Here is a 15735-nt window from a genome sequence, read left to right as displayed (position 1 = left end):
AAAATAGAATCTCAGATGCTTCTGGCAACTATGTGTTATTAATAAGAGATGGAGCTTTGTTATTAGGTTGCACTTTATTATTTCCTTCAGCTCAACATGTACCTGATATTGGAGGGCTCTCCCTATGGGTTTAGATGGAAAGATACTGCAAATGATGAGATTGTATTGTTTCCATGGGTCCCATTTTCTTGCTGTTGGGTGAGAAATCCTGCCTGTGTGGGCTGAAGGATAGACTGGTGTTGCCTTGTTCTGACTGTGGAGCCTGCTTTGTTTGCATCACTGATCCACGGAGGCAGTTGCTGTTCTTTTGACTTGAGATGTCTATTCCAACGAGGAGCTCAGTAGGCATTTAGCACAGCTACTCTGGCCTGTTGGCATAGAGGGTCTAGTTTACCATCACCTCCTAGGGAAATAAATAAAACTTTCTTGTGGCCAGCTTTACATACAATTCAATGCCAAATAAGACACACATATGGCTTCCACTTGGGAGAGTGTTTTCAAAGGGCCCAGGCATACTAGCCTTTAATAGAGTATTAGTGGATTGCAAAAGCTTTACTTCTGAGCAGAGGGAGGCATGTCTGGTGCCAGCCTGCTAGGCCAGCAACTCACCAGGGCAAAGAAATCCTTAGAATGTTGCAGATTCCATTTACTACTGGGGTACCAACTGTCTTATGAAGCTAAATGGGGTAATCAAATGGGACAAAAACTGTTTTGAAGGCAGCCAATAATAAAACACATTAAAATGCAAAACCGCCCCAAACCTATTATCCCTAAATTCCCATCATATCACTTGAAGTCTAGAACTCAAACTTCTTTTTGTCCCTTTTCTGTTCCCAGCGTTCTGAGAAGAAGCCTAGAGCATTAAATACTTTACTGTGTGTGTTTTAGGACGTGCCCATTCACATGCCACAAAACACAGGGCTTTAAGTAAGAATTTAAGAGTCAGAAAGAGACCCAATTGGAATCTGGGCATGACACACTGACCCCCTCAACTAGAAACTGAGGACACTTGAGAGAAAGCAAAATCCAAGTGGAAGGATTTACCAAATTCCAAGTCTTTGATGTTGCAGTGGAAGATAACTTCTTCATTCACCTTGAGTTCTACCACATTCCAGTCTTCTATCTTCTCTAGAATGACCTCATGTCCATCTTCAGACAGCACAGCTGGAAAAGATAGAAAGGGATGTAAGTAACAGTGGAGTAGACTTTATATATTTTTTAAATTTTATTTAATATGGTTGTTATTTTATTTTCCAAGTAATACGGATTAAAAATATTTATACACCTACTTTTTTTTTTTTTTTTTTTAGTATTTGCAAAGTCCTTTATTGCTTAGAATGTGCTTTATGTACAGGGTTTTACTGGAGCACCATTGCCCTCCCAGCCCTGCCTCTTTCATTCTGCTCTTCTTTGAATTTTTTTTTAAATTTTTTATTGTTATTCAATTACAGTTGTGTGCCTGTTCTCCCCATCCCTCCACCCTACCCCAGCTGAACCCCCCTCCCTCCCCCATCTCCACCCTCCCCCTTGAGAGACATTGAAGTTAAGAACAATCTAACAATAGTCAGGGGGGAGTGGGGAGGGGGCAGTGAGGAGAGGGGATTACAGGAACTACTATAAAGGACACATATACACCTACTTTTAAGTTCACAGTTTAGCACTCTTGTTTGTATGGCTTTAAAAGTTATAGCAACTTTTATAGCAACTTATATAGAGTCTTCCTGCTATAACTTTTAAAGGCTCTATATTAATATGATATGCAGATGTCCTTATGGATGGCAGCAGGTAGACTGCTCTCCAGTTGCTCATGATGATAATTCAGCTGCCCTGGTGGGCACCAACCTGGTGCTGGCTTCAGTGTGCCCTCACCCTTGCTGAGAAGCATAGCCAGAGACCTAGCATTTCAAGACTGTTTTCAATTTGCTCCAGACTCATATGATCTGTGAAAATATGAGCTTTCTCTAGGAAGAGTTTTAAGCTTTTCTTGTAGAGACAATATTCAATATTATAGGGAATTTGTGAAATGAGGTAACTTTTTACCCTGCTGATGAAAATATAAATTGGTCACCTTTCTGGAGGGCAATTTGACAGTACACGAAATACTCTTAGAAGCCTCAAAAAATTAGAATTAAAAAATGATTCTAATATCTGGCCCAGGAAATTGCACTTATAAGAAAGCTTCCTAAGTTAAAAATCCAAAATATAAGCAGATGTTTTTACAATAGGATATTTCATTCTGTAGTTTTATAATAGCAACTACTATGAATAACTTATATGCCCAATAATAAAAGGATGATCAAGTAAATAGTAGTAAGTCCATATGATGAGATTTTATTTGGATATTTCAAAAAGTGTTTATGAATTTTTAATAGCAAGAAAAACATTTATAATAAGCAAAAATCAGGCTACAAATAAAATATATATTCAATATTAATTGAAATATGTATGTGTAATAAAAAAAAGAAAATGCTCTATGATTATCTCTCTGTGGTGAGATTATGAGAAAGATTTTTATCTTTATTTTTTTATTATTTTCCAGACTTTTCTATAATAATTAGAAAAAATGTTTTTAAAAAAGAAAATGAACTCAACTTAAAAAAAATTATTTTATTGTTGTTCAATTACAGTTGTCTGCATTTACCCCTCAGCTCTCCACCCCCACTCCAGCCAAACCTACCTCCCTACCTTGCTTCTACTACCCTCCTTGGTTTTGTCCATGTGTCCTTTATAGTTGTTCTTGAAAACCCTTCCCCCCATTATTCCCCCCCACCTCCCCTCTGGTCACTGTCAGCCTGTTCTCAATTTCAATGTCTCTGGTTATATTTTGCTTGCTTTTTTTCTTTTGTTGATTAGATTCCATTTAAAGGTGAGATCATGTGCTCATTGTAATCAGTATGTTACCAAAGAAATGTTTGCACTATGTAATGATGCCTTTCAGTTTGAATAAATGGGCCACACTTTCCCAGTGGGGGGGGGGGGGAATAAAGGTGAGATCATATGGTATTTGTCCCTCACCACCTGGCTTATTTCACTTAGCATAATGCTCTCCAGTTCCATCCATGCTGTCACGAAGGGTAGGAGCTCCTTCTTTTTCTCTGCTGCATTGTATTCCATTGTATAAATGTACCACTGTTTTTTGATCCATTCATTTATGGACAGGCACTTAGGTTGCTTCCAGCACTTGGCTATTTTAAATTGTGCTGCTATGAACATTGGGGTGCATAGGTTCTTTTGGATTGGCGATTCAGAATTCTTAGGGTATAATCCCAGCAGTGGAATTGCTGGGTCAAAAGGAAGTTCCATTTTAGTTTTCTGAGGAAATTCCATACTGTTGTCCACAGTACCTGCACCAGTCTGGATTCCCACCAACAGTGCACTAAGGTTTCCTTTTCTCCGCATCCTCTCCAACATTTGTTTGTTGAATTGTTTATGATGGCCATTCTGACTGGTGTGAGATGGTACCTCATTGTGGTTTTAATTTGCATCTCTCTAATGGCTAGTGATGCTGAGCATCTTTTCATATGTCTCTGAGCCCTCTGTATATCCTCCTTGGAGAAGTGTCTGTTCAAGTCTTTTGCCCATTTTTTTCATTGGGTTGTCTGTCTTCCTGGAGTGGAATTGGTGTGAATTCTTTAAATATTTTGGAGATCAAACCCTTGTCCAAGGTATCTTTGGCAAATATGTTTTCCCATATAGTTGGTTCTCTTTTCATTTTAATGCTGTTTTCTTTAGTCATGCAGAAGCTTTTTAATTTGATGCAGTCCCATTTGTTTATTTTTTCCTTTTTGTCCCTTGCTTTAGGGGACATATCAGTGAAGATGTTGCTGAGTACAATGTCTGAGATTTTCCTGCCGATGTTTTCCTCTAGGACTTTTGTGGTATCACTACTTATATTTAAGTCTTTTCTCCACCTTGAATTTATTTTTGTGTATGGTGTAAGTCGGGGATTGAGATTCATTTTTTTCAGGTAGTTGTCCAGGTCTCCCAACACCATTTGTTAAAGAGGCTATTTTTACTCCATTTTATGCTTCTTCTCCCTTTGTCAAATATTAATTGACCATAGAGACATGGGTTTATTTCTGGGCTCTCTGTTCTGTTCCATTGGTTTATGTGGATAATGAACTCAACTTTCATTCTCACATTTGGAAACTGCATTTTGGTTATCACATTCCATGGCTCTTCTCTTAGAGATCAGCTACAGAAAAATTATAAGGTTTATTTTCTATTGGAGAAATGTAAGAGTATATGGGCATAGGAGAAATTGTGTGCATTGAGCAGCCTGGGGCTCTATTTTTTCCAACTCGTTTCTCTCCAATTTTCTTGATGTGTTCACCGCTAACATTGGTTGTAGAGTTGATGTGCTAAATCACTTCCCTTGGCAGTTTTCATGTATTGGTGAAAATTTTGGTTAGGATGGAAAGAGAAATCAGATGGGGACATGTTTTTTTAAATTTTAGAATTTCAATCAGTCTTGCGTGGAAAAAAGCAAACAGTTATCAGTTAATTGCATTTAATTACAGAGACAATTGCTTTTTCAAAATGTTGGCATGTCCACTTCATCTTTCAATCAGTTTAAGAACATCAAACCCCAACTGTGAACATTTTAATTGCATGATTTTAATTTCACTTCTGGAAAGGAACTTCAGAAAGTAACTCAGCGAGGATCTCCATTAACAAGATAGCACTCCTTGGGCACCCAGCAGTGGCCCTAATTGACTTACGTCAGCTAATGCCAATCTCTACAGATCACATTTTTTCCTTTGACAAATTTATGTTATTGTATCCTATTTAAATGTCTTGTTCTTAGACATCTTTGTAAGAAAACACTGGGCATGGACTTGTTTATGACTTGTTTAAATGAAACAGACCACCGAGTTTGGAATGGCCAAAGGTTCACTTAGGAAGCATAAATCTCTACAGGCAGAGATTTCTAGGAACCATTTAGTCCCCAAACAGCACCCTCTCAAGAGAGGGGAGGTGTAACTAGAAGGGGAAAAGCTCCAAGTGGGTAGAAAGGAGGCAATTCAGCCTCCATGACCTTGGATTTCCTTGTCTGAAGATGTTCCTGGGAAATGGAGTTTAATATGATAGGAAAAAAATTGTGACCAAAACAGCTTCTCCACTCTCCCTTTACACCCCATCTCTGGGGTCTAGGTGCTAAGGCCTGGGATCTCTGGAGAGGAGGGTGCAGGCGCTGTATGGGGCTGGTCACAGTGAATGCAGTGTAAGTGAGGCAAAGCTCTGTAGGAGGAGACCCCAGGAAGGTGTGTGCCCTGTAGCTGCCCTGACCCTTTCCTTCAGTGCCCCATCTGACCAAGCCTCATGTAGCATGTGAGTTTGGGATTTGTTTTTATGAGAATAGAAGGACTCTTTCATAGCAAGGTGTGCCTAAAGAACTAGATTAGATTCATCAAATAGTCAACCAGCCCTATGGAAGTAGGGATGCCAAATAATGGGGGTCTGTCTGAGCCATTGAAATCCAACAAGATGAAATACTTTTAAGGGAACAAATAGCTCCTCACTTTGCCTTTGCAAAACAGGGGCTCTTGGGGCCTTTAAGGGCATCTGTCTCCCTCACTGACCACAACACTCCCTTGCCTCCCTATGTGCCTGGTGTTAATAAAGCTCATTAAATAAACAAGCTCATTACATTGTTAGGCACCTCCAATGACACTTTTGGACCCTGAGTGACCCAAGTCTGATTCTTATTAAAGTGATAAGCCACCTCAAATTCTAGATCATATATCACCCTCAGGAAGCCCATCCCTTCTCATCAGCTGAGGATGTATTGAGCCCAGCAGTAGGGTGGCAAGCTTAAGGGATCAAATTTGAAGAAACACCAGAATTCCTGCAGCTCATCCAAATGCCAACTTCTCTACATGGAAGACCCATTTGTTCCTATGAGCTGCCATAGGATTGTCTCTTCAAAGAAAGGTCAGATAAATATACTCTATGCAACAAAGTCTTTGCAAAGGCAGGGGCTAAATTCCAGCATAAATCAACCAGAAGCTGTAAGGCCACCTACAGAATGCCTGCTTCTTTGAAGTGGCACCTCATTTTTCAAGTGGGATTTGGGTAAACTGAAGAGACACAGGAAAGCCTTCCTCTTCTCAGTGCTAGGAGAATTGTGCACCATCTGTGAATGATTTAAACGCTGTTGGTTAGGAAGTCAAAGCAGACAGACAGGCAAGCACCTCCTCCTTTTCTGCTTTGCACAGATGCAATGGTGGTAACCATTAATGTGTATAGCTAATGCACAGCTAGGTATGATGGGCTGTCAAATAGAGCAACCTAACTAAATAAGGCAGTCTCTATTCTTATGGGTCAGTTCCCATTCCTTCCAATTCCCTTTTGTGGGTCATTTGGCAGATGTAAGTTACAGCAGGCCAGGAGCAACATGGCCAGGGGAATTACTTAGAACTTTTTGTTAAGCATTAGTTATTTTAGTTTAATCAGTATTGAGGCCATAGTAGAGACATTTTTGCTGAGCTACTATAATTCATGGGTAATGAAGAAAGAAAAAAAATGTTCAGACTGATTGAGGCATAGTAAATTCAGGAAAGATTAAACATATTTCCAAAACCAGAATGGCTTCAGGAAATGATAAAGAGCTATGATTTTAAAAAACCCCACAGAATTCAGATGCATATTTTTAAAGATGAGATGTATCTGAAAATGCACCATCTCTGCTTGGTGTGATGATAGTGTTGGGTCTACAGTGGTATGGGAGTGTGGGACAGAGAGGTAGAGCAGATGCTCCCTGCTTTGCTTCTGTTAACACTCAGGCATTTGTCACGAGCCCTCAGTAAATGTTGGCTGCCAGTACAATATGAATTATTATTCAGAAATATACAAGGCTAACTTTAAAAATCAACCACCTGCTGATTACTCAAGACTCCTTCAACCATAAAAATTCTCCCCTTGATCTTCTCAAAATACTCCTCTCCTCCCCTACTGTGGGAGGAGCTGCCTATGCTCTTTGCTTCCTCTACCCACTCCTTTACCTCCTGCACTTGCAGCCTTCAGCCTACCTTTTCCTGAACCTGTGTGATCAGAGGTGAAGAACCATCAGCACAGTCGAGGGCTCACCCAGTTCTCCCTTATGCCTCAGGAGATGGATGCTCTGACCCATCTCCTTTATTGCTTTAAAACAATTTTACTCTCAAATTTTATCAGATAATAAATGCAATGCAGACCCATGATTTTTTTAATTAAAAAATGTTTACTGTTGTTCAAGTATAGTTATCTCCATATTACCTCCATCACTCCCCCCTCACTGCCCATCTCTACCTCCCACCCTTGATTCTACCTGCCTTTGGTTTTGTCCATGTGTCCTTTATACATGTTCCTTGATGACTGCTCCCCTTCTTTCCCACATTATCTGCACCCCCCAGCACCTCTGGTTACTGTCAGTTTGTTCTTTTTTTCTTTTTTTTTTTAGTTTGTTCTTTATTTCAATATCTCTGGTTATATTTTGCTTGCTTGTTTGTTTTGTTGATTAGTTTCCACTTACAAAAAATCCTTAAAAATTATAGAAATGAACAAAAAATTTAAATCACCCATAATTCTTCCTTCTCCCTTCCCTTTGTCATTTTCAGTGTAAGTGGAATCACAGTATATATAAAATTCAGGAACATACTTTATTCCCTTAATACCATGTCATGATAATCCAGCCCTACCAATACACATAGCGCTGCTGCATTGCATTTCATGTGACAGACGTACTGCAATTTATTCACACACAAATCCCAAAGTGAATAAAAGAAAGGGAATAATTAAGATTGGAGCAAAAATAAAGTCTAAAAAAATACAAAAATTCAATGCAACTAAGATCTGGTTCTTTGAAAACATAAATAAGATCAACAAACATTTAACCACACTCACCAAGAAAAAAAGAGAGGAACCATTTTCTTTTTCTGGTTGTTTCCAATTTTTCAGTGTCACCAAGAAATGTGGAGGGAGAGCATGACTCCATGTACATGTCCAAGTTTGTGTGTGTATGAGAAATTGAGAAATGATATAGCTGGATTCTACAACATATAATTAAATTTGAAGACACTGCCAAGTTGCCCTCCAAAGTTACTGTGCCAGTTTACCCTCCCATCATCAGCCTTTGAGAACACTTTTTTTTCTAGGTCCTTGATCAACGATAAATTCATCTTTTTCTAAAGATAGTGTCTACTTAACAGTTTGATGCTTATTTTCTTATTGAAATTCTCATGTCATTTGCTTCCTGTGCCTTCAGGTTCTCTTGTCTCTGCATCCCTCTGAGGGATCATTGCAAATGTCCTGCTGTCTGCCTGGTTCTATTTTTCTTCCTTCTCTGCAGTCTCACCTCCTGAGGTTCTAGCATTTGACTCTGTGTAGGTCCATTTTAATAAACATTTATTTGTCCCTAAGATATACCAGGCACAGTTCCAGACACTGGGACAAAACAGAGAATAAAACAGTTAAGAATCCCTACTCCCTTAGATATCAATAGTAATACAGTTTTGGAAGGGGATTTTAACACACTACTGACATCAATGGAGAGATATTCCAGGCAGGAAATCAACAAGGAAACAGCAGCCTTAAATGACATAACAGATCAAATGGACTTCATTTATATCTTCAGAGCATTTCATCCCAAAGCAGCAAAATATACATTCTTTTCAAATGCACATGGAACATTATTGAGGACATGTTAGGACACAAAACAAGTCTCAGTAAATTTAAGAGGATTAACGTATCAAGCATCTTCTTTGACCATAATAGTAAGAAACTGGAAATCAATTACAAGAAAAAAACTGAAAAACACACAAACACATGGAGGCTATGTAACATGTTGCTAAACAATGAATGAGTTAACAATGAGATCAAGGAAGAAATCAAAAGATATCTTGAAGTAAATGAAATTGAGAACACAACAACCAGAAATCTATAGGACACAGTGAAAGCAACTCTTATAAGGAAATTCATAGCATTATAGGCCTATCTCAAGAAACTAGAAAAATCTCAAATGAGCAATCTAATCTCAAGGAAATAGAAAAAGAAAAACACACAAATCCCAAAGTGAATAGAAGAAAGGGAATAATTAAGATTGGAGCAAAAATAAAGTCTAAAAAAATTCAAAAATTCAATGAAACTAAGATCTGGTTCTTTGAAAACATGAATAAGATCAACAAACATTTAACCATACTCACCAAGAAAAAAAGAGAGGAACCAAGTAAACAAAATCAGAAATTAAAAAGGAGAATTAACAACTGACACCAAAGAAATACAAGGGTTGGAAGAAAATATTATAAACAATTATATGCCAAGAAATGGACAACCTGGATCAAATGGATAAATTACTACAAACATAAAATCTCCCAATACTGAATCAAGAGGAATCAGAAAATCTGAGCACATTGATTGTAATTAATGAAATCAAAGTGGTAATCAAAAAACTGCCAATAAACAAAGTCCTGGCCAGGATAGCTTCACAGGTGAATTTTTATCAAACATTCAAAGAAATAACACCTATCCTTCTCAAACTATTCCAAAAAATTCAAGAGAGGAAAGATTCCCAAACTCATTTTACAAGGCCAGCATTATCCTAATTCCAAAACCACTCAAAAGTACTACAAAGAAAGAAAATTATAAGCCAACATCCCTGGTAAACATTGATGCAAAAATCCTCAACAAAATATTAGCAAGCCAAATACAGCAATATATTAAGAAGATCATACACTATGATCAAATGGGATTTTTTTCTTGGGATGCAATGTTTGTACAATATGTGCAAGTCAATCAATATGATATACCATATAAACAAAAGAAAAGATAAAAATCACATGATCATATCAATAGATGCAGAAATAGCATTTGATAAAATCCAGCATGCATTTATGATAAAAACTCTTAGCAAAGTGGGAATAGAGGGAACATAACTCAACATAATAAAGGCCCTATATGACAAACCCACAGCTAACATTATACTCAAAGGGAAAAATCTAAAATCAGTTTCCTTAGGATTAGAAAAAAAGATAGAAATGTTTGCTTTCATCACTCTTATTCAACCTAGTACTGAAATTTTATCCACAGCCATCAGACAAGAGGAAGAAATAAAAGGCATCCAAATTGGAAAGGGAGAAATAAAGCTATTTACAGATGACATGATACAGTATAGAGAATCTTAAAAACACCAAATAACTACTACAACAGATAAATAAATTCAGTAAAAAAGGATACAAAATTAATATTCAGAAATCAGTTGCATTTTTATTTTTTCTTTTTTAAATATACCTTATTGATTGTGCTATTACAGTTTTCCCATTTATTCTCCCCTTTATTCCCCTCTGCCCTTTATCCACCCTCTCACCAGCATTCTCCCACCTTAGTTCAGGTCCATTTGTCATATATATATATATATATATATATGTCCATTTGTCATATATATATATATATATATATATATAAAGTTCTTTGGCTTCTCCATTTCCTGTACTACTCTTAACGTACCCCTGTCTATTTTGTACCTACCATTTATGTTTCTTATTCTGTACCTTTTCCCCCATTCTACCCCCAACCCCTCCCCATTGGTAACCCCCCCATGTGATCTACATTTCTGTGATTCTGTTCCTGTTCTAGTTGTTTGCTTAGTTTTCTTTTGTTTTTGTTTTTTTAGGTTCAGTTGTTGATAGTTGTGAGTTTGTTGTCATTTTATTGTTCATATTTTTTATCTTCTTTTTCTTAGATAAAACCCTTTAACATTTCAAATAATAAGGGCTTGGTAATGATGAACTCCTTTAACTTGACCTTATCTAGAAAGCACTTTATCTGCCCTTCCATTCTAAATGACAGCTTTGTGGGATAGAGTAATCTTGGATGTAGGTCCTTGCCTTTCATGACTTTGAATACTTCTTTCCAACCTCTTCTTGCCTGCAAGGTTTCTTTTGAGAAATCAGCTTATAGTTAGTTTAATAAGAACTCCTTGTAGGTAACTGTCTCCTTTCCTCTTGCTGCTTTTTAAGATTCTCTCCTTATCTTTAATCTTGGGTAACTTAATGATGATGTGCCTTTGTGTGTTCCTTCTTGGGTCCAATTTCTTTGGGACTCTCTGAGCTTCCTGGACTTCTTTGAAGTCTATTTCCTTTGACAGGTTGGGGAAGTTTTCCTTCATTATGTTTTCAAATAAGTTTTCAATTTCTTGCTCTTGTTCTCCTTCTGGCACCCTTATGATTTGAATATTGAAACGTTTAAATTTGTCCCATAGGTTCCTAAGCCACTCTTTTTTTTTTTTTTGAATTCTTGTTTCTTCATTCTGTTATGGTTGAATGTTTACTTCTTCCTTCTGCTCCAAATGGTTAATTTGATTCCCGATTTCCTTCCCTTCACTGTTGGTTACCTGTACATTTCCCTTTATTTCACTTTGCATAGCCTTCACTTCTTCCTCTATTTTGCGGCCATACTCAACCATTTCTGTGAGCACCCTGATTACCAGTGCTTTGAACTCTGCATGTGGTAGGTTGGCTATCTCTTCATTGCTAAGTTGTATTTTTTTTCTGGAGCTTTGATCTGTTTTTTTGTTTGGGCCATATATATATATATTTGTCTCAGCACTCCTGTTACATAGTAAGGGGCAGAGCCTTAGGTATTTGCCAAGGTTGGGCAAACCCTGTCACTGCTTTATGGTGCTGTATGTAGGGGAGGGGTCTGAGAGGGAACAATACCACTTGCTCAGCTCTCTGCAGGCTTTCAGTCACTTCCCCTACTATCCATGAGCAAATTGGGACCTTCTGGTGCTGATTCCCAGGTGGGTGGATTTGTGTACATTCTAGGACCCTGTGCGTCTCTCCAATGAACTCTCCTGTGAGGCTGGGAGTTTCTCTCCCCACTGCAACCCCTACAGGTTTTTTCAGTCAGAAGTTTGGGGGCCTTATTTCCCTACACTGGGACCCTGGGTTGAGCATTCTGTCCTGCTGCCCAGTTCTTCCTCCCACTCTATCTGCAGGCAAATGTAGAACCACCCTGTCCTCCAGTCACCATCTTGCTGTGTGTCCTCTCTGCCCTGGCTGCCCATCTCTGCCCCACTACCTGTGAATGAATGTTTCTTCTTTAACTCCTTGGTTGTCAGACTTCCACACAATTCAATTTTCTGGCAATTCTGGTTAGTTTTTGTTTTTAAATTTGTTGTTGCTCTTCTTTGATTGTGTGTGGAGGTGAAGTGTATCTACCTATGCATCCTTCTTGGCTGGAAGTCCTCAGTTGCATTTTCATATACCAATAATGAAATATCAGAAAGTGAAACTAAGAAAACAAATCATAGATGGAGAACAGGATGACAGCTATTGGGGGGATATTAAGGGGTGGAAAGATTGAGCAAAAAGGAAAATTGACTCATGGACAATAGTATGGTGGTTGCTGGGGTGATGGGATTATAAGGGGATTAAGTGGTATTTGAAAAATGTAATAAAGATTAAATAAAAATTAAAAAGAAAACAATCTCATTTATAATTGTACTAAAATAAAATAAAATAAAATATTTAGAAATAAATTTAACCAAGCATGTAAAAAGCCTCTGCTTGGAAAACTACCAGGTAATGAATAAAAATATCAAATAAAATACAACAAAAAAGGAAGCTTATACCATGTTATATGGATAGACAGAATTAACATTATTAAAATGTGTATACTACTTACCTAAAGCAATCTATAGATTCAATGCAATCTCTATCAAAATACCAATGCTACATTTTGCAGAACTAGAACAAATGATCCAAAAATTTTTATGGAACCACAAAAATCCCCAAATGGTTCAGCAATATTAAGAAAAAACAAAGTTGAGGCCATCACACTACCTGATGTAAAAGTATACTATAAATCCATAGTAATCAAAAGAGCATGACACTTGCATGAAAATAGACATGTGTATCACTGGAACAGAATAGAGAGCCCACAAATAAATCCATGTCTATATGGTCCGTTAATATTTGACAAAGAAGGCAAGAACATACAACAGGGTAAAGGTAGTCTATTCAATGAATGGTGTTGGGAAAATTGGACAAATACTTGCAAAAAATAAAACTAGACAACTTTCTTGTACGATACAAATGAATAACTCAAAATGGATTAAGGACTTTAATGTAAGACTCTAAAACATGAAAATCTTAGAAGAAAACTTGGGCAGTAAAATCTTGGACATTTCTCATAGCAATGTTTTTTTCTGTTATAGCTTCTTGGGCAAAGAAAACAAAATAAATAAATAAATAAAAAGCATTACATCAAACTAAAAAGTTTTCGCACAGCAAAAGAAACCATCAAAAAAATCAAGAGACAAGCCACTAAATAGGAGAACATATTCGCCAATGATACATCAGACAAAGGGTTAATATCCAAAATTCATAAAGAACTAATACTATTAAACACCAAACCCCCCTCAAGCAGTCCAATTAAAAAATGGGCAGAGGATCTGAATAGACACTTCTCCAAAGAGGATATACAGATGGCCAATAGACATATAAAATGGTGCTCAGTATCACTAATTATCAGACAAATACCAATTAAAACCGCAAGGAGATATCACATCACACCTGTCAGAATGGCTATCATCAACAAATCTGCAAATGACAAGTGTTGGCAAAGATGTGGAGAACGAGGAGCCCTAGTACACTATTGGTGGGAATGCAGATTGTTGTGGCCACTATGGAAAACAGTATGAAGGTTCCTCAAAAAATTAAAAATTGAACTACCTTTTGACCCAGTGATTCCATTTGTGGGAATACATCCAAAGAAACCCAAAACACTAATTAGAAAGAATGGATACACTCCTATGCTCATTGCAATGTTATTTACAATAGCCAAGCTATGGAAGCAACCAAAGTGTCTATCAAGAGACAATTCGATAAAGAAAAAGTGGTACATATCTCCAATAGAATATTAATAAGCCATAAGAAATAATGAAATCTTACTATTTGTGACAGCATGGATGGACCTAGAGGGTATTGTGTTCAGTGAAATAAATCAGTCAGAGAAAGGCAAAAACTACACAACTTCACTTATATGTGGAATCTAAAGAACCAAATAAATGAATAAAAAATTGAAACAGACTCACAGATTCAGAGGAGATTGATGGTTGCCAGAGGGGTGGGAGTGTTGGGGCATTGGGTGAAAGAAGTGAAGGGAGTAGGAAGCACACATTGGTTGTTACAAAATAGGTGTGGGAAAGTAAGTAAAGCATAAAAAATACAGACAATAATATTGTGATAACTGTGTATGGTTCCAGTTGTGGTACTGTAACTATCAAGGGGAACATTATTTAAATTATATGATTGTCTGACCAGTAAGCTGTACACTTAAAATCAATAAAAAATAAAATAAAATAATTTTAAAAAAGAATCCCTGCTCCATTGAAACCTATGTCTCAGTAGGAGAGAATAGCAAGGTAGATAGGTGAAATATATGTTATGTTAGATATTTATGGGCACTAAGAAGGCCTGAAAGAGGAGAAAAGGGAGATAAAGAAGAGGGAGGCACGGTGAGTGTTTACATTTCCAATGGAGATGCTCAAGGAAGACCTGTCCATGAAACTGACTTTTGAGAAAGACCCAAAGGCTGAGAGAGAGTGAAGAGTGAAGCCACAATGGAATCTGAGGAAAGAGCATTTCAGGTGTAGCAACTGCCTAGCCCAGAGGTGCAAGGGCAGTAAGAGTGTTGAAGAGTCCATGAAGAGGCCAGTGTTGCTGGAGCAGAGGGAGTAAGAGAAGTGGGTAAGTAGCGATGAGAGGAAATGAGGTCAGGGAGGTAACTAGGAGTGTGGTAGGTCACTTTAAGCCTTTTGTTTCCACCTTTAGTGATCTGGCAGTCACCAGAATGTTCTCAGAGGCATGGGCCATGCTCTGACTCAATTAAATGCCACCAACTGGCTTTGGTGCCAAAAACAGACTTTGAGGGACAACAGTGGTCACAGGGAGCTAAGTAGGAGGCTAAGTCCTTGAACCAGGCAGGAGATGATGGTGGCTTTTAGCGTGGTGGTAGAAAGAGTAACAAGTGGCTGGATTCTGTCTGTATGCTTTGAAGATAGAACCAATAGGATGTTCTGCTTGATTAAATGGGGAGTGTGAGAAAAGGAGAGAAGAGAAAGATGCCTGTAAGGTTTTCAGCTTGAGTAACTGAAAGAATGGAACTGCTATGGACTGAGATGGAAAGAACGCAGGAGGGGCTGGTGTGGGGACGAGTACTAGGAGGCTAGTTTAGAAATTTTGGATTTATTAGTCTGGGATGCCTACTAAACATCTCAATGACATTGAGAGGTCCTGATTGGAGACATAAATTTGGGATCATCAACACATAGATATCATTTGAAGTCATAAGTATTTCTCACTCAAATCTGCCTTCATCTTTCTCCTGATATCCAGAATGTAATTTCTTTTTTATTGCTGTTGTTTTATTACATTTTATTGTTTATGCTATTACATTTGTCCCAAGTTTTACCCTTGTTGCCCTCTACCCAGCTCCCCCATTCCCTCAGTCAATCCTCATATCATTGCCCATATCCAAAGATCCTGCATATGTGTTCTTTGGCTACTCTATTCCCTATTCTGTACTTTACATCCCATAACTATTCTGTAACTATCAATTTGTACTACTTAACCCCTTCATCTTTTTCACCCATCTCCCCAGTACCCCCCCCCCCCGGCAAATCTGGCAACCATCAAAACATCAGCTGTATCTATGATTTTGTACCTGTTTTGCTTGTTTATTTATTTTGTTTTT

The 15735-nt window shown here is 37.8% G+C and overlaps 1 protein-coding gene across 1 annotated transcript in view; it reads right to left on the bottom strand.

Annotated features, from left to right (window-relative positions):
- Window positions 1-338: 338 nt before the first annotated feature.
- C4H10orf53 (chromosome 4 C10orf53 homolog) overlaps window positions 339-15735 on the bottom strand; it is a 42896-nt gene continuing 27499 nt past the window's right edge. Inside the window, exons 2-3 of the mRNA XM_024561127.1 lie at window positions 1045-1164; window positions 339-403 (exon numbers count right to left, since the gene is read on the bottom strand). Coding sequence (XP_024416895.1) covers window positions 339-403; window positions 1045-1164 — 185 coding nt within the window. The remainder of the gene's footprint in view (window positions 404-1044; window positions 1165-15735) is intronic.

This window comes from Desmodus rotundus, chromosome 4 (genome assembly GCF_022682495.2).
Source record: "Desmodus rotundus isolate HL8 chromosome 4, HLdesRot8A.1, whole genome shotgun sequence".
NCBI lineage: Eukaryota > Metazoa > Chordata > Mammalia > Chiroptera > Phyllostomidae > Desmodus > Desmodus rotundus.
Note: the sequence above shows the minus strand (reverse complement) of the source record. Positions and strands in the feature narration are given on the sequence as shown.